An 18,176-nucleotide genomic window follows, 5' to 3' on the forward strand; every position below is an offset into this window, starting at 1 on the left:
GGAGCAACAGCAACCAAGAGCAGGGCAAGCCCAACCCACCAACCAGACTCAGCCCTTTTAACAGCCTGGTGACACTTTCCACCACTGCTCAGCCTTCCTCCCACTGTCCCTACCAAGAAGAGGCTGCAAACCCCATTTCAGAGCAGCACACTCAAGACAGGACCTCCTTTGCCCTGCGCCGTGGCAGGCAGTGAAGGACAGGAGAGGTGGTGGCACAGAGATGTGAGGGACTCAAGAAAGGGGCTGGCCAAGGTCTGCTGGGCCAACCAGAACCAGTGGGCAAAGCAAGTGCAGGACAGACGTGGGTGCAAGTTTGTGCCTGGTCCATCTTACAACAGGCTACAGCCTTCCTACACCTCCATTTTCCAAATACAGCATCTCTCTAGGACTCTAAAGACCTTCCCAGATCAGAGGCTGACAGTTTGGCAGATTCTTTGCTCCTGTTCTCTCCACAGGTCTGAAATGCCCAAGTTTTTCCACATGGTCTTTCCTCTGAATCATCCTGGGACCAGCTGCAGGCCATTTGCTGCAGAAGAGCTGCAACTCTGTTAGCCATTCCTCACCTGAAGCAGCTCCTGTCAAGTATTGCACTCACAACACAGCAAATTCAGCTGTCTGTAGGCTCTTCCCCATCGTCTGGGGTGGGAATAGTGTCAAGTCCTCAAATAGGCAGCTGGTCAATTTGTTAGTGGTTAATTGCATTATCTAATTCACATTGTTATGACAGAACATGCAATTAGAGGTCTGGTCAGAGTATTTTATAGGTCTTAAACTCAAATGAATATTTTTATTGCCCTTTCTATTTCTCCAAGAGCCCCCTCCAGCTCCCTCACATGCCTTGCTCCAGCATTCACAAAGGCTGAAAAAGGCAAACTGACCATTTTTCAGAAATTAAATGCTTCTCATCTTCAAGGCAAAACTATATTGCAGTGAATAAACACAATATGCTGCAGAAGGGTTTGTCAGCGCTTGTTTCAGTTCAGGAATGCATTTTGCGTTGGGATGGAGAGGTCTCACAAAGCAGGCACTGGGCAGAGCCCATCATCCCTCTCCTCTGGCCTTGACATGAGCAGGCACACGCCACGCTGTCTGCACTGGTTAACACTGCACTGTGTGACAAGACCAGACCAAGCTTCCCAACATAGCCTGAAGAGCAACAGCTGGTGCAAGTAACTCTGTTTTCACTAGGTATTAGCAGAACAACACTGATTTACACCAGACAAGGATGCTACTTTCATCCTCTGCTCTCTCCCACCTGCTTCTACACACCTTCCATATTCCTTGAACAGAACATATTGAGATACCTCATAAAAAGCTGTTGCAGCAAGTGTCCTAGCCCCACTTTCCTGAAGCACCAGGGCACGGAGCATTAGCAGGTCATTTATTGCGTTTGGCACATATTGGGGAAAGAGGAAAGCACAACATACACACATTAAAAAAATAGCCGTCTCCTAAACCACAGTTCCCTCTCAATACTTTGCAGCTAGCCCTTGCTCCAACCATAGGAATCTATTCTTCAGTAACAGGGAAAATGCTCAGAGCTTTACATGAAGACAGCAGAGATCCACTAAGAATTTTTTTAGCCTCATTTCTGATTTTGTTAGACCCTATGGACATTACAACTTCAGACAGAGCTCTGATTTCCTTCATGCTGTTGTCCTGCTTCATTTCCAAAAGTGTGGTCTTTGACTTCTCACTATTAAAAAAAAAAAAACAACCTCCAGACAATAAGCTAGAGGGATGGGAGGCAGCGAGATATCCTGTCTCAGCATTTGTGCTTAGATATACAGGGCCAGCTTGCAAGCCAGCCAAATTTAGACCTCATCCCTTTACATCTGCCCACTTGCCTGGAATTGCGTACATCTCGCACACACACAGCTCAGCCAGTTTCTTACAGATCACAAGCATGCAAATCCCCTTCAAATATATCCATCCCTTGTGTGCTACTAATGACAATGCATGAGTTGAAATTCCATTTACACCACGTCTGACTGTGCAAATGTTCCCTCTAAACTTCTCATCATAAGCTTGCACATCCAACAACCCACACTAATGACATTCCCTTGTCACTAGTTTTGCAGAGGCAGGATCCTTCCCAGCTACTTGTGCAGGTCCTGAGCACTATTATGCTCCCCCTGCCACCTGCTTCTGCCTCCCAGCCACTACCAGAAAACAGGGTTTTATCCCAGGAAAGAAGCTGGAATTTACAGAACTACTCTTTCCCAACCCATGGTCCAGGCACACGGTGTGCCTTTCCCTCCACCCACAAAACTACAAGTGCCCTATATTTCATTATGGAAGCACTAAAATGCTCAAACTGCACCATTCTCAAACCCAAACCTACTCCCCTCCATTCCCCTTTGCCTCCAACCATAGCACCTGGGGAACCAAACAGCACAGCTATCCTAAAGGCAGCCCAGGATGCTAGAAAGAAAGCCCTGCAGCCCATTATTCAGAAACACCCCCTTTAGGAAAGGAGAAAAAATAGGCACCTCTAGAGAGCAACTTTGCCCTCTGAAGGAGGGGATTAAGTTAAGCACACCAAATTCCCTGCTACAGACAGCAGTCTGACAAATATCTATGGAGATAGCCTGGATCCCTAGTTCTCAGACAGGTAGAGTTAGATGAGGTAAAGTCCAGCGATCTTCCCATCAAAAAATTAACAGGGAAATGAAGGGACAGTTCATAAGCATAGGAAAAACAGCTTTTAAAGCTCATATTGTTAATGCAGAAGGGGAGGAGAGTAGTTGAGTATAGATTGGCCCAGTGTATGCATTGCCTTCAAATATTAATCAAGTTTATGGACAATTGGCTTATTAAAAGTCACACTTATTTGCTAATAGCAAATTCCATTCCACAAGTAGGTATCTTGGCAGAGCAGCAGAAAACCAAGCAGGATATAAAGCAGGCTTGCCTCTTTTTAAAGCTTGAAAAGCATTTGGCACATGCCCAGGGGAACACCAATTCCACCGACACCACATGTCTGCTGGAGACCTCTGGATCAGCTCGCTTTCCCATGCAACAGGAGCAACTGTAAAGTTGATTTAGCACAGTGGTTAGATAACCTCTTACAAAAAAATAATTGTGTACTTGTCAGATCTTGGGTGTACAGATATATCCTGTTGGCTGGAAGGAGGTCTACAGAGCAGTGTAATCAACAGATATCAATTGATTCCTAAGGGCACAGTGGCAACATCTGCCTGATTACCTAGAATGAAAGCTATCACAAGTCCTCAAATAAATACCAGGCTCTTCACTGGTCTTCCAAGCTAGATTGACAAAGACAGACAGGAGAGATCTGTCTTTGAAGTGGAGAAGCAGGAATAACATATACATTTTAGTGTTTTCCAGGTATGCACATAAAAACTGATACTACTGACCCCAAGAACGGAAAGTCATGATCCCTAGGTCCTTAAGAATGATGAATGCTGCTTAAAATTCATAAGCCACTGAATTTTTTATGTATTATTATACCTTCTGGTCAGATTTCCAAGCTTTTCTCTACCTCCTAGAGAGGTGTGAATCTTTTTTATATACACACACAAACAAATGTACACATGTAAAAAGAAAAGTAAACCTTATCAGAGGATTACAGGAGCTCAGCCCTTAAGACAGACATCAACTACTACAAGACTTGCAATAAATTTGCAGCTGGTATTTGCTTATTAATTAACTACATCCAGTTGTTATAAAGGCTTCATCCAGGGTTTAACAGTACAAGGCAGCAGCTTAATGCAGACACAAGTACAACATACTACAGAATCTGCACATAAAATTTCACTCACACAAAAACAAATTGCCGAAACTGGTATTTTGACCAGAGTGTAATATATAACACACCTATTCACCCAAAGCTTATTAATGAGTGAAAGATTTTTCCGGCCCTTTGGCCACGTGTGTCATTTGAAAAGCAGTGGTTTTGGCAGCACAGAGTCCCCATGTACCGTGGCATCACCTGCTCAGTGTCGCCAGGAGAAGGACCTATCACCAGTCCACACATGTGGACTACACACACACACACATATCATTTTCTTTGCTCCTCCAGCATTTGATTCTCTGCTCTGCTTCCAGGGGGCAGTGCCAGCATAAAACACTACTATTGCCATCAACAACCGTCCTACACTCAGTTGTCTGGTACATAAATGAAATCTGTGGCAGCGGGCAGGAAGGAAGGCGTGGAATAAATCTGTAGGTTTTCCCAGTTGCCCATCAATATGTCCAAGGCCAGTGCTGTTTCCTTGGGCACTAAGCATACAGCTCAAGCTGACACAGCTGCCAGCACAAATTACAGGAAAGGTACCCCCAGAAGTGTGATAGGGCTTTCAGGGACAGGTACGATGACAAAGCCCCTACTCAGAGGACCCTTAAAGCTAATGAGCTACAAGGCAGCTCCTCAGGACACAAGCAGTCATACCAGCTTCAAGAAGTCACCCTGCTTGATACGCTATAAAACACAGCTCCCAGTACTAAAAATTAAGTGTGGATATAAGCTTCTGCACAACTGGGACCTGACCCGCTGCTCCTACACCACTGAAATCGAGTGGAAACACAAACCTTTACTGCCTGAGAGCAAAACAAAAGCCCAAATAGCCAACACACTTCACAAATAAGGGAAGGGGGCTGATATATAACAAAAAGCAAGAAAATGATGGAGTGGTGAACTGCAGAGACTCTCTCGTTACTGCTACAGTTTTAGCATTGATTTTTTTAACGCACAGTTCACTCTTCCTCTCACTGTCATGTCAATATTATAGATATGACAGCAAAGGGAGGTCTGGGCCTCCTAGAAAGAGCTTCTTTTAAAGAAGGGCTCAAAGGACAAACCAAATATCTTGCATTTGACCCTAGGGATGGATGAAGTGTAAAGTCTGCAGAATCTCAAGGAGTCAAACAGCAATGCAGACATCCAGGCATCTCTCTCGTAATCTTCTCATGATTCGCAAAGCGCATCAGGATCCATTTGCAAGGTGTCATGTGGCATGCCCTTTATTTAGACCCACTTTATAAATTCATAAGATGAATGCTACGCAGTTGCTTTGGGAACATGTTTTCACACTTTTCACCCTATTTCCCCTCTGAGCTTGACTTGAAACCCTATCTGACATAGAGTTTCGGTTTCATAAAAGGAGAAAACAAAAGAAAACACAAATCTTAGGGCCTCTCTCATAACCATACCTCAAATACTGACTGCGTCAACATCATAGCTGCAACAGCCCTGTGGTCTGCAACTCGGAGCAGCCAGCCTTCTGCCTGTTCATCACAGCAGAAATCGACCCAAACAAACGGTTTGTCGGGTTGTTCACATTCTGCATCGCTCCGGACTCCCTTCCGACCAGCACGGTTACCAGGAGCCACGCCAGGCACCAGGTGTGCGCTGCACTGCGCACCCAGCTGGTTACACAGCGGTTACCTTTACCTAACAAGGTTAATCAGGATTTTAAAAAAATAAGCTAGGTCAATTCAAGCATTCATTTGCACTGTATGTAAATCCACCCCAGAAACGTGTAATCGCTTAACTCAAAGCATCAGGCTCCTTTTCACCACAGAGCACAATGGCAAAAAGCAAAGTAAATACTCCCTTGGGGGACAAACACCAGAAGTTTCACATGGAACACAGTCCCTGTCTTAAAAAGGGAGTTAGGGTCTACAGTTTTTGCAATAACAGCATTACACATTTATTCACTAATACACAACCTGAAGTGATTTTAAAGCAGGGATATATGTGGTGCTTTCTCCTCTTACTGCACTGCAGCAAAGGAATATGGCAGCTGTTTAATAGCACATAACAAAATTGCAGGACTGCTCATGGAAAGAGAAATAATCTTCAGGGGAGGGGGATTTAAGTAGGCAGAATGCAATTACCTAAATTGAAATTTGGTGGTTAATGACCTCATGCTTACCAAAATTGCTACATAGTCCTTAACGATCAGAGCTTCCATTTTAAGTCTCATTGACAGTATTTCCATAAAAATGATCATGGAGCTCTGGCCTAGTAGAAAGTCAATGAGAAGATTAACAGGCTTTTAATTAATGCCCCATCTTTTTTTGCTGAATCTTCAGGAAAGGTCAGGTATTGCCCTGTGACAGTGACTCAACCTTGCTCTGCTTAGCACAGCACACTGGAGACTCAACAGCCCACTGTAGTAGGGATTAAAATCTTCAGACAGGGAAAAAGCAGGCAAGCATATAAATTCCTAGAAGACACAATGTGACTTTCATAGAAGCACCCCTTACAAAGGGGCTCATTCCCAGCCAGGGATGAGACCACAGCGAGTGATCTGCCAGGCCATGGAACTGTACCATTTCTAGAGTGATATCAAAAAAAAATTGATGCCAAGAACCTGCAAGAAACCTTTAGGGTGCAGAAACAATCCCTCACTTGAAAAAAAAAAAAATTATGGGGACAACTGCATGACCCATTCAAAATGAGAACCACATGGGGAATAAAAGGAGGAGATTAACTCTCTCCACTCAGGCTCTGCTTTTCAACAAGTCTCCTAACTTCACACAGCTGAGCTAAAATCACAGGTCTGAAACAGCCCTTTCTAAAGGTTTGCAGCAGCCCCACCATTACCCTTCACCCCATGTCATACAGAGCCAGGTATAATATCATCAGCAGGTGACTGCATGAGGCTTTTTCCTTCCTTCTATAGTTTCTACTCTGAAAAAGTCATTTTCAGAGTCAAATACCAGGCACAGTTAAAACAAAGGTAACATTTATACATTAAGATGGGCATATAGTACCAAACTCTTATGTCATTCAACACAGTTTCAACACCTCAAAGCAAACTCTTCGCCATGTACTGAACTGGAAGGACTGTTTTGACTGACTTTCGAGCCAGAAATAGGAACAGGCACTCCTCTTCTTCGCCCATTCAAGAGCAAATCTTAATCCCAAACCCAGGCTATTACTCTTCCCTCATTTTCTGAATGCAGCCTTTGCATTGAGACTCTAATCTTTCATGCTTTACTCTGAGGCCACCACATGCTGGGACAGGATTCCCAGGACATAATAACTGGTGCGGACACAGAATGATTGAGAAGTTATGCATAATTCAATACGAAGTTTTAAAATTTTAAGGAGCAGCTAAACCTCCAACAAATTCTCAGTCATAACCTGTTCTTTAGCATTTTAAGAGCTTGTGGACAAGAACTCAGAGCTGAAACCCAAACCTTTTCCTACACTGGAAATAGAAGCAAATCTCCAAATTCATCAGCCATCTAAGGCCACCTCAAGACTTTATCCAGGGTTTAGCTCCTGAAGCTGAAAAGGCTCTTAGGAACATTTTGTGAGTCTCTCCCATGTGCCCAGAAACTCAGATTTAATCTAGAGGCCTATGCATCAAAACCATTATAAGCATCCTTATAGATAATACCCACCAAACTAGGAACTAAGAAACTTCCATGGAGAAAGTGCCACCACTTGAGATTTCTGGCCAGAAAAAGGTTCAAGTAAAACTTCAGACCAACCTCTCTGATGACTCATTACCTTCTCCCCTTCCTCCCCATCTGAACAGTCCCACAGTACAAAGAGTAACAAGTGGACTCCACCTGTTTTTCATATTGCATCAGGCTCAACACCCACAGAGGCTGTTGCATCCCAGCAGCCTCAGTGCTCACCAGTTGTGCAGGTGGTCATCATTTGCACTGGTGGGTTGCAGGGGCCTCCTTGCAATCAAGGCAACAACTGTGAACAGTGACACACATGGGTGAGTGTTGATCTCCCGTGCAAAGAAAAGATGTGCTCACATCTTGGAGGTCTCCTGCGGGGTGTATGAGGCTCAGCATCAAAATCTGAACAGATTTTCCCATCTGTTTCTGCCCAGGCATCACGGCAAGGCATTGGCAGGACAGCGACATGTGCCTCTTAGAAAGGCAAGGGGTCACCTAGGTATCCCCTGCATTCAAGGTCCAGGAGTGGTGGTTCCCTCATCAAGGGCAAGATGAGCTCTAACTGAAGCCTGTATGCTCAGAGAGAGGAAACACCTCTGCTATTTGTGGCAGCCTGACAACAAGCTCCGGGGCTGGCAACTCGTGCTCTGTCCCAGGGAAGAGGCAAAAAGGGAGCGGGGAATGGGAAGAACAGGACTTTGTAAAACACCTCTCCTCGTTCCTCCCCTCTGCCCCACCCAGGCCCCTGTGACTGGGGCTGTCAGCAGATCTCTGAAGTTCCCCCTTTTATAATCAGCTCCTTTTGATCACATACTAAAGCATCTGAGGTTCTGTCTAAACATAAGCAAGGAACAAAGTGCTTTGTTAAATACGTAAGAAACTTCACTCCTTACCTGCCAGGTGCCTCAGGAGGGCAGGAAGAGGGGATGGATGGGGTCGAAGGGAGCAAGAGGCGGGAAGGGGCAGCTCGGAAAGGATATGGGTTGCACACCATTTTGATGCACCAGCTCCGCGGGCTGGTGGTTTGCTTCAAGCAGAAGAAGACAACCGGGGCCAAGTCAGGGTAAGGGACATCAGGGTCCGGCGGGGAGGTGACCTCCTCATCCTCACCCAGCTCAGGGGAGGTCGGCGGCTGCTCCGGCGGCGTTTGCTGCTCTGAGACCCCCAGATCCACAGGCTCCAGTGGGCAGACAGCAGAGGTGTGAGGGGGCTGTGCGCCCACGGGCCAGGTGGAGGGAGGCTGGGGGACGTATTCTGCCATGCCAGCCACAAGCAAGAACCCCTGGAAAGGAGGAGAGAAAGAGAAATTAAACCCATGTGAGGAATGAGCAGCAAGAGCACAGCAGGCCCATGCTCTCCCAGTGAGTTCGGAGCAGGGGTGAGCTGCAGGACTGATGGTTCTGACAATGATAAACCGTGGTCACACTTTCTGCTGAAGCAATTTTAAGCAAAACTCTCTGGTTTAGCCCCAGAGGTGCGCCATGGCTGTTTCTCTATGCCAGCAGTGAGGGTAGGACAGCTTCTGCCAATATTTATCTTTTCTGCCAGTCCCTTTCTTCACCAAGATTCTTCTGGCTTGTCCTCTCCATCACAATTTCAATTATCCCTGTAGCTCCTGAGACACACTCGTGTGGTGTTACACCATCTCTGGTGATGGTGCCAGCTCTTCTAGAGCCACCCTGAGCACCTTAACAAAGCACTGTGGTTTGAAGAAGTATGGACACATCCTGACAAAACTCAGCCACCCTGTCTTTTCAGTCCCTCACATGGTCCTGCCAACCCCTGGTTCAGCTCTGCTGCCCTCTCCCACTCAGGCACATGCTGGATTGGCCTTGTATCACACCACCTGTTGGGCAGGCTCCTTCACACCAACACTGTCAAACCCAGACAGAACAGTAAGTCATTCAAACAGGGAGCTGTAATGAAAACTAGAAGTGGGATTAACTAGTAAGCACCCTTTACTGGATCTTGTGGAGCTCTCCTTTGCCATGGCAGTGGAAGCACCATGAAGACATGTTGCAAGTTATTCAACTAAGCAGAATGGTCCAGGTGGACACAGGAAGAGCAGAACAGGTCTTACGCTTGGTGGTACCCAAGTACTGCAGAGCACCGTGCTTTTGCTAAAGAACATCACTCTGCTGGCTGGGTGCACTTAACAGCAGCCTTGTTCTGGGAAAACACAAAGCCAAATGTTATCCATTAAAGAGCACAGTGGAAGTGCCTTTTTAAAGTGAGTAGAATGAAATAAACCCCAAAGCCTGGCTTTGGAAGGGTGTTACAGCGACACTCTAAGGAAAGAGGGTTTGCCCAAGGGCTGCCCGATGGTGTAATGATGGACACTTTCTTCCTTTCACCATGTTGACAGGTCTGGATTGCTCATGCTACCAGTACAAAAGCAACACAAGAGTCCTCAGACACACCACAACACAAAAAGGGCCGATCAGCAGCAGGAAAGGATGTGTCCACCTCAAGATCCATGGCACAGACCTCATCTCCTCATGTCCTGGCCGTAGGTTATCCACCCAGGCACTCAGCTCAACCTCCTTCACTTTGGGAGTATGCACCCACGTGCATCTCTGCTGACACTGCCCTACCCTGGCATGCTCTGCCCTTGACTGCTGGATCCATGATCTCCAGTGCTCTCCTCTGCACTCATCTCCCAGGTCTGGACAACCTTACCACCTTGGGCTGTAAACCCCCCTTATCCCTGGTTAAGACCCTGCAAGCTCTGCCCATCCACCTTGTTCTCTCAGCCCCCTGCTTCCAACACGCACTTTGATCCAAAGCTTTGCTTGTTCTTTGAGGCTTGGTATTTGTCAGAACAAAGAGCAGCAAGCGCAGAGGTTTAGAAAGCAGACATAGCATCCCTTAGGGGATAGCACGGAGACTCTTCGAATTCATTACCCCAAAGGCCTGCAGCTATTGGAAAGAAACAGGTATTGTGTCTGCAGACTGGCTTCGGTACAGTGTTTGTAATTTTTTAACCCCTGTGACAAAAATGGCAGCACATCCTTCTCACCATCCAGCACCTCGGTTTTCACTTTCACCAGGTTTTTAACCCTACGCACCCATGCAACTCCTTGTACCACCTTTTCCATTCCCTGTTCCCACCAGGTCCCCATTGCCTGCTTTGAGCTGGCTCCCTTGCAGGCTATCTATTAGCAGGTGGTGACTGAGCCCAGTTTCTTTCCCGTTAACAACACGGAGAAGAAAGGTTAGCAGGAACAGACAGAAGGAATGACTTATTTCAGTGCTCAGAGCATTCATGCAGATGACAATTCCAAACTTAGATGTAGAGAGCTCCATAATTAACAATACAACTGAGCAAAGGAATGGGTGAAACAACCTCAACAGCATTTCCCTTCTTTCCCTCCAAGAAAACATTCAGAGCCTTCTCTGCATCGCACCACTGAGAGATGCAGATGGGACTTTGGGATGCAGCCCTGCCCATGTCAAACACACATGCACAAATCAGATAGGGGCAGCATCACAGGCAGTTCATTGCTCTGATTTGTGCAGCCCAGAGTGACTCATTAAAGGTCCTATGGACACAGAGCCAGGTGAATCCCTTTGGGAGTACTGAAGTCAGTCCTTGATTGATAGCTGCCCCACTGGAGATGTGAGTAATACCCCCTTCCTGAGATTAACTACTGCTCTGCCACTCAAACCAGCCCCAAGGCTGTGGTCACAGCATATCTCCTACATTAAGCAGGATTAATATGCTGTGTAAACAGAGGGAGAGGGGAAACCCAAGCAGTGGGGCACTTACGAGCTCTTTACGCAGAGTCAGTCCTCCTGTCTCAACTTCAAAGGAGAAGGGAGTGGTTTCCCTGACAGAGGCAGATCCAAGGTCCTCACCACTACCAGCTCAGATGTGCAGGCTGGAATCAGATATTTCTACTATTTTGGCCAAGCCACAACTCATGCAATGCTGATATTTTCTATGGGATTGCAATTCCCATGCTGTAGCATTGCTGTGTAACTTGGCTGGAGTGAGCCTGCTACAGTATTTCAACCCAGGAAAGTCCCTGTTTAAATGAACATAACCAAGACGAATGAGTTTGGCATATGCACACAGCTGCATACAGAGAAAAATGAGCATCAATGGAGAGGGTTCCTACCCAGATAAAAGACAGTAATAGTAAGACCAGGCAGGATTATAAGGCTGCAGAATTTGCCTTTGGGATGCTTCTAACCTCCTGTTTGGGCAAGCGCTGCTTACTGCAAGGAAGGCAATCCAAGAGGACAGTTAAATGGTTATGGGGCAGCCTGATGCATGTTCCTTCCACTCAACCTTTTGCTCAGGCCAGCCTATCCCCAGCTGGCAGTGCCACGCCAGCAAAAATCAAATTCTCCCCATCCTGAATTCTTTCCTTGACAAATGCCCCCCAAATGCACAAAACCAGACCCCTGTAGGAGGAGCGATGCTACACTTGCTCTCTTCCCTCCCAGAAGAAGAGAAGGTATTTGTGAGCTGGCAGCTCCTTCTGCTTCTCTCCCTGCACAGCCTGCACCAAAGCCTTTCCTGGAGCCAGGTCTCGAGTCTGCGCTCCTCCTCCCACGTCTGTCCCCAAGGGCCATTTAAAATGACCGCCATCCCAAGATGAGCCCCTGCTGGTCCTGCAGCTGGCACACACACCTGCCCCAGGCACGTGTGCTGGCAGGGAGCTCACGGACTTGGCAGGCATGGGAGAAGCTGCCAGGCTCTGGCTCAGCCCTTCCCAGCTCCAGAGAAAGCACCTGGTCCTCCCAGACTCTGCTGGGGAAGAAGGGAGAAGGATGCTCTGAAACAGCAAAGAAACCAGTGGACTTAATGAGCAGGGGAGATTATTTGGGAGAAAAAAGAGGAGATGTCAGGATTCATGGGAAGTGCTTCAGATTGGGGGTGTCTGTCCCCAAAGCCCAATGTCACCTTCTGGCATGAGCTTGTCAGAGAGGTCTCTGCTGAGACCAGGGCTGCAACTGGCGTCCCAGGGCTGTTAATGCCATGACCTGCCAGGCACCCACAGTTGGCCAAAGTCCCATGAGTGAGCCAGCCCGAGGTGTCCTGCAGGCATCACACCCCAACTGAAGCAGTGTCCTGGCTCCTCACCACCCCTTGTCACCAGAGGTTTGGGCAGAGAGGGGCCATCAGGGACTGTGGGTGAGAGAGAGCTGACAGGACCTTTGCAATGCTCATGCCAACCTTTCTGAAAACGTCAAGGGTGCAGACAGGATAGGGGAGACTGTTGCATCCTGCCACTGAAAGAGTCTTTTGCAGCCAGACAGGAGAGGTAAATATCAGAGAGACGTTCCCTGAGCACTATCCCACACCACAGCATAAAAAGGCTGCAAAGCTACTGGAGAGTGTCCAGAAGAGGGCCATGAAGTTGGTGAAGGTTTTGGAGGAGAAGGGTTTGTTCAGCCTGGAGGAGACTGAGGGGGGACCTCATCGTGGTCTACAGCTTCCTCACAAGGGGAGGAGGAGGGGCAGGTGCTGATCTCTTCTCTCTGTTGACCAATCACAGAACTCGAGGAAATCGCAGGAAGATGTGCCAGGGCAGGTTTAGGATGGACATTAGGAAAAGGTTCTTCACCCCGAGGATGCTGGAGCACTGGAACAGGCTCCCCAGGGGTCAGTCACAGCCCCAAGCCTGACAGTGTTCAAGAAGAGTCTGGACAATGCCCTCAGACACATGGTGTGAACTTTGGGATTGTCCTATGCAGGGACAGGAGTTGGACTTGATGATCCTTGTGGGTCCCTTCCAACTCAGGACACTGAGTTGGAATCTATGATCCCAGTGCTGGAGGTGATTCACACAGAGCCCAGAGGGATGTCTGCCATCCTGTGCAGGAGCATCCATGGTGTTGGCCTTCCCCACCACCAACCTTAATCCCGTATGCCTCATCAGCACACGCTACCCCAGGGCCATTCCTCCCTGCAACACTGCTCACACAGACAACACCAAGAGGCCCACAGCTGAGATGAAGGTGTGGATTACATATTCTTTAAGAGCAGCCTTACTTCTATACAGCACCTCCCATCCTGAGGGGACAGAAGTCCTTTACAGACCATTCACTACCATCATTCACCTGTTACTCAGAAGCGTCAGGAAGCGCAGCCGCCACTCTGTCCTGCTAACACCCTGCGACAACCTTGCAGACAAGGAACAAAAATGACAACCTTCAGCTGGCGTCGCAGGGGAGGGCAAGACAGCCCTGTCAATCGGAGCAGTACCTGCAGCCCACGTATTTATCATCTTTTCAGTACTTATCAGTACTTGCTTTTCAGTATTTATCATCCTTTCAGTACTTAAAAGGGGCCTATAAGAAGGATGGGGACAGACTTTTTAGCAGGGCCTGTTATGATAGAACAAGGGGTAATGGTTTTAAACTAAAGGAGGGGAGATTCAGGCTGGACATGAGGAAGAAATTTTTTACAATGGGGGTGGTAAAACACCGGCAGTTTGCCCAGAGGTGGTAGATGCCCCAACCCTGGAAACATTCAAGGCCAGGCTGGATGGGGCTCTGAGCAAGCTGATCTAGTTGAAGATGTCCCTGCTCATTGCAGCGAGTTGGACTAGATGACCTCTGAATGTCCCTTCCAACCCAAACTATTCTATGATTCTACAATCTCCAAATGTCCCAGACACTGATGAGCCTCTTGCAGGACGGCTCTTGCAGCTGGTTTCACACAAAGCTGGACTTATTTAAGGACATCTCTGAATGCATGTGGGTGACCCTGTTTGGTAGCTGCCTCCCAGGGTGGTCTGTTGTACATGGTTGTGAGCCCGCGTTTGTTTGTTGCTATAAATGGCAAGTGCTGGTTATGTGTTATCTTTGATGCATGCGTCTGGCTGTGGGGATGTGTTAGTCATACAGGTTTCACATTTTGAGCATTTGCAGTGGTACAATATAATTAGTGGTACATGGCTCCCTCTGTGTTTATGTTTATCTGGCATTGCCGTGTTTCCCTGCCTGTTCATGTGAGGCAGTGCCTGTTCTCGTCTGCCTGTATGTGCGTGGAAGTGTATGAGTATCGGTAAGGAACAGGGTCACTTTTATTAGCAGCTAATTTGAAAGAGAAGCTTTTACATCTCCATCATCTCGGCACCTCCTAATGTGATGGGACATGGCAGAACCCAGCAGAAAGCGTTTCAAATGGCACCCAAATTCATCACTCACATGTGCCAATGTGCCAACGTGCCCCTAAAACACGCCATCCGTGGCCTGCACCAGAGCCAGGGTCTACTGGCTGCCCTGCCTGGTCAAATGCCCACAACCTGTTGCCTTTCAGCTGCACACTGAGTGATTGATGTGGCTGATGTCTGCACATGTTATTAACCTCAGATTTGTTCAGGACCTTGACAGCCTTCCCCTTTCCGCTCTGGTGATTTTGGATCCCCCATCCTGCTTGGGACAGAGAGCAAAAGAAACTCCCCCATCCCACTGAGCAGGGGAAGGGGCAGCGCGGTCAGCACAGGACAAAAAAAGATAAGCAAACTGTCTGTGTGAATCCTCAGCAATAATCTGCCTTCAAGCCATAGTGCAGGTAGCACTCTGCAGCTGTAGGAAGAGCAAGCCCAGTTCTCCTGGACTCCCCCACCCCTTCATCACAGCCCATGTCCACCATACAGCTTTCCCCTCACACAACTGGGACAGCCCCATCCTGGCAATCGCTCTGGTCCCCAGCCCTGGCACAGCAAAGAAGGGATATGCTTATGCTGCTAAGAAGCCTTTGGCCAAGCCTGAAGGAGATGTTGTGGAGACCAGTAAAGATGTTGCTGGAGAGATGAGGAAAAGGTAAACAATGAGAGAAGAAAAGGCACAGGAACAACATGGTCGCTTTGGATTGAGGAGGTACAGAGGCAAAGGAAGTTTCCTGGTAGAAAATCATTACCTGGCCCTAATGATGTGGGGCATTTGAGACCCAGAGGTTAGTGCTACTGAAGACCTCAGCCTCATCTCATTGCTTCCCAGAGAATACGCATGCTTGCTTTCAACAAAACATTTTCATTTTTCTTGTCTCAAATAAACAGGCACCCAAAAATCTCCTTTTGGCGTAACCCCCCATTCTAACAGATCCATCTATGGGGAGGTTCTGCCTCAGAGACAGTCTTTTCCCTTCTGAACCTGCCACCTTGCTCCCTGTGACCCACTTTGGTCCATACCCCTCACAGCAATGCCTCCTGCTTGGGCACACAGGCACCTTTCATGTGAGTGGATTCCTGTCATGTCCTCTCGCTCAAACCACGCCTTGGCCAAGCTACACATCTTTAGCACTTAATCCTTGCTCGCAAATTAATCTCCCTCGCTTCGCAGTCATTCTGTGCAGATTGGTGCTGAATGCTTTGCCCATAACGATGTGCCAAGCGCTGCCTTCCCTCCCGGGCCAGCCACAGAGCTGGGCTCCCATACTGGTGTCTGTTGCTGGCCCTGTCATGCTGCTAGCCCATGTCTGATATGCCATCTACCGTCACACCTTGGTCTCATGGCGTTTGCTGTCCCGTCCCCATCGCTCACCAGGTCCTTACATCACCTGTTTCAGATTACATTGCCCCCAGATGCATTATCTGGCATTTTTTCTAAGATGAATCTCATATTATTCTCTGCTCATCTTTTTTACCTCAATTTGACCCTTTGAGTTATTTTTCTGCATCCCCACTGGCAGGCAAAAACCTATTTCATCATCATCCAGGAAAGTCAGTAACATGCTGTTTACTCCCTCCTCCAGATCAGCAAGGAAGATGTCAGCTAAGATGTGTCTGATGAGGATGATGAAGAGGAAGATAACAGTCTCATAGGCTTGCAGCAACAGTGGTTTTGGGGCTGTCCTCACACTCTCAGCCCTTGAGCCAGAATATGCGGTGCTTGCAGGAGATGCAAAATGTGCACATATCTCAAATGTGCCTCCTGGAGAAGCCCACACTGGGGGAATGGAGCTGTAGCTCCTGCACACCACGAGGGCAGATGGTTCCCAGTGCTGCAGCTGTCAGTGTTACACCTGCGCTCAGAGTGGATGGAAAAGGGCAGTCCGGGGCTGTGGCCACACTGGTCACTCCCAGGGTAAGCCAGCAGCGAGAAGCTCTGCCCTTTCACACCATCCTTCCTGGACCAACCTATCTGCCCCTTTTGTCCCAGTTCCAGCACCCAATCTGACCCAGTGTCCCTTCAGGACCTGTTGCAGTGAACAGGTATAGAAAAACAGCAGCATACAAGGAGCAGGGAGACCCTGGAGACTCCCTGCCCCCATTACAGCACAGCACTGGATGCAACCTCCCACCCCTGCACAAGTGTCCTCACTCACCTCCAGACTCTGTCCCAACCCACATCACTGTTCACACCTGGAGAGATTTCCCAGGGTGGAAAGGGAGGTGGGGATAAGCGAGAAAGGAAGGGGCACATCTAAAGGGAACAGAATGCTAAGGGATTTGGGGTGTATAAAGAGTTACATCTTACACCTCTCCCCTCCCTGTAAATTACTACCCACTCCCCTCCAGTCACCTGCCTCTGAAGGAGATAATCTGCATAAACCCAGATGCACATTTGGAGCAAACAAACTCTGGCAAAAACAAAAACAAGAAGGGAGCTGAAGCTATGTCGAGTGTGATGATGCCCCAGGCTCTGCCTCTAGAAAGGAAAGGGGATATGGGAGAGAAATGTAGCTATGAAGAGGGGAATCATCTAGAATCAGAGAGAAGACAACACTGGTAGCTTTTCTGCCATGGCCTATGGGCTGTTCAATCTCAGGTCAGTAGATGGATCAGGACCTTGTGACGGCTCCTGCATCCCATATGATTTGACTACTGATGCTGCTACTCATTTATATAAGGCTGAAAAGTCCCCTTCTCTGCCTGCTGCCACCAGGAAAAATGAAAAATCAAAGCTTCAATGGTTGCTTGAATAGAAATCACTGAAAAGCAGCAGAGACACCAATGCAAGCATATCTGACTACGGACCTGAATGGACCCCTGTAGTCCAAGTCCAGTCCCTCCCCATAGCACACAACCTTGCAAGGAAACTCAGCCCAAAACAGTCCATAAACATTCACTCCACCCCCCATCTTCCACCACCTCCCCAGCAAACTTAGAGTAGCTTTGAAGGCCAAATAGGAAAAAAAAAATTTGCCCAAGGAAGATGAGCAATTGAGGGCATCATCACTGCTGAAAGTCCCTGCTCTGGGAGGAGATGCAAGGTGATGATGGGCACACACACACGCTGCACACACAGGCACTGCAGCTGCAGAAACAGGCTCCCATCCAACCTTGCCAGCCTGACCTGTGGGAACACCCATTCCTCACCTACGCCCTGCAAAGTGATTTAATCGAGCCTGTCAGCAAGACACGCTAACCCAACACCTGAGAAATGTTCAATACCACTAACCTCACCTGCGCTCTCTGTACAGCACTGTTTTTCCAGCCATGGCTGAACTCTGACACTTCAGAGAAAGGAAATAAAAACCTTCCCATGCTGCCCCCAGTGATGACACCACACAAATACTTTCACAGCAGCAAAAGCCCCAGCACTTGCCACTTCACCAGCTACCAACAGAGCAGGTCAGCAGCTCCTCTCCATCCTGTTCAACCACACAGCCATAACCCCAAGCTCCAGTGGTTCACATGGAAATGCCCCTTGCCAGCCCTCCCCAGGACACCCACATCAAGCTTTACGTCAAGGCACGATGAAGTAAGATGTGGTGCCTGCACTGCAGATGATGGTGATGTCAGAAGCAGAGACTAGCTGCCTTTGTTTTTTCAATATACGCACACACTTGATAAGAGGGGAACGAACTTTCCTTTTGGAGG

At 48.0% G+C, this 18,176-nt stretch overlaps 1 protein-coding gene across 1 annotated transcript in view; it reads right to left on the reverse strand.

Moving 5' to 3' along the window:
• Window positions 1-18,176, reverse strand: part of CACNA1I (calcium voltage-gated channel subunit alpha1 I) — a 185,234-nt gene that overhangs the window by 148,432 nt on the left and 18,626 nt on the right. Inside the window, exon 3 of the mRNA XM_065046868.1 lies at window positions 8,373-8,674. Coding sequence (XP_064902940.1) covers window positions 8,373-8,674 — 302 coding nt within the window. The remainder of the gene's footprint in view (window positions 1-8,372; window positions 8,675-18,176) is intronic.

This window comes from Columba livia, chromosome 1 (genome assembly GCF_036013475.1).
Source record: "Columba livia isolate bColLiv1 breed racing homer chromosome 1, bColLiv1.pat.W.v2, whole genome shotgun sequence".
Classification (NCBI taxonomy): Eukaryota; Metazoa; Chordata; class Aves; order Columbiformes; family Columbidae; genus Columba; species Columba livia.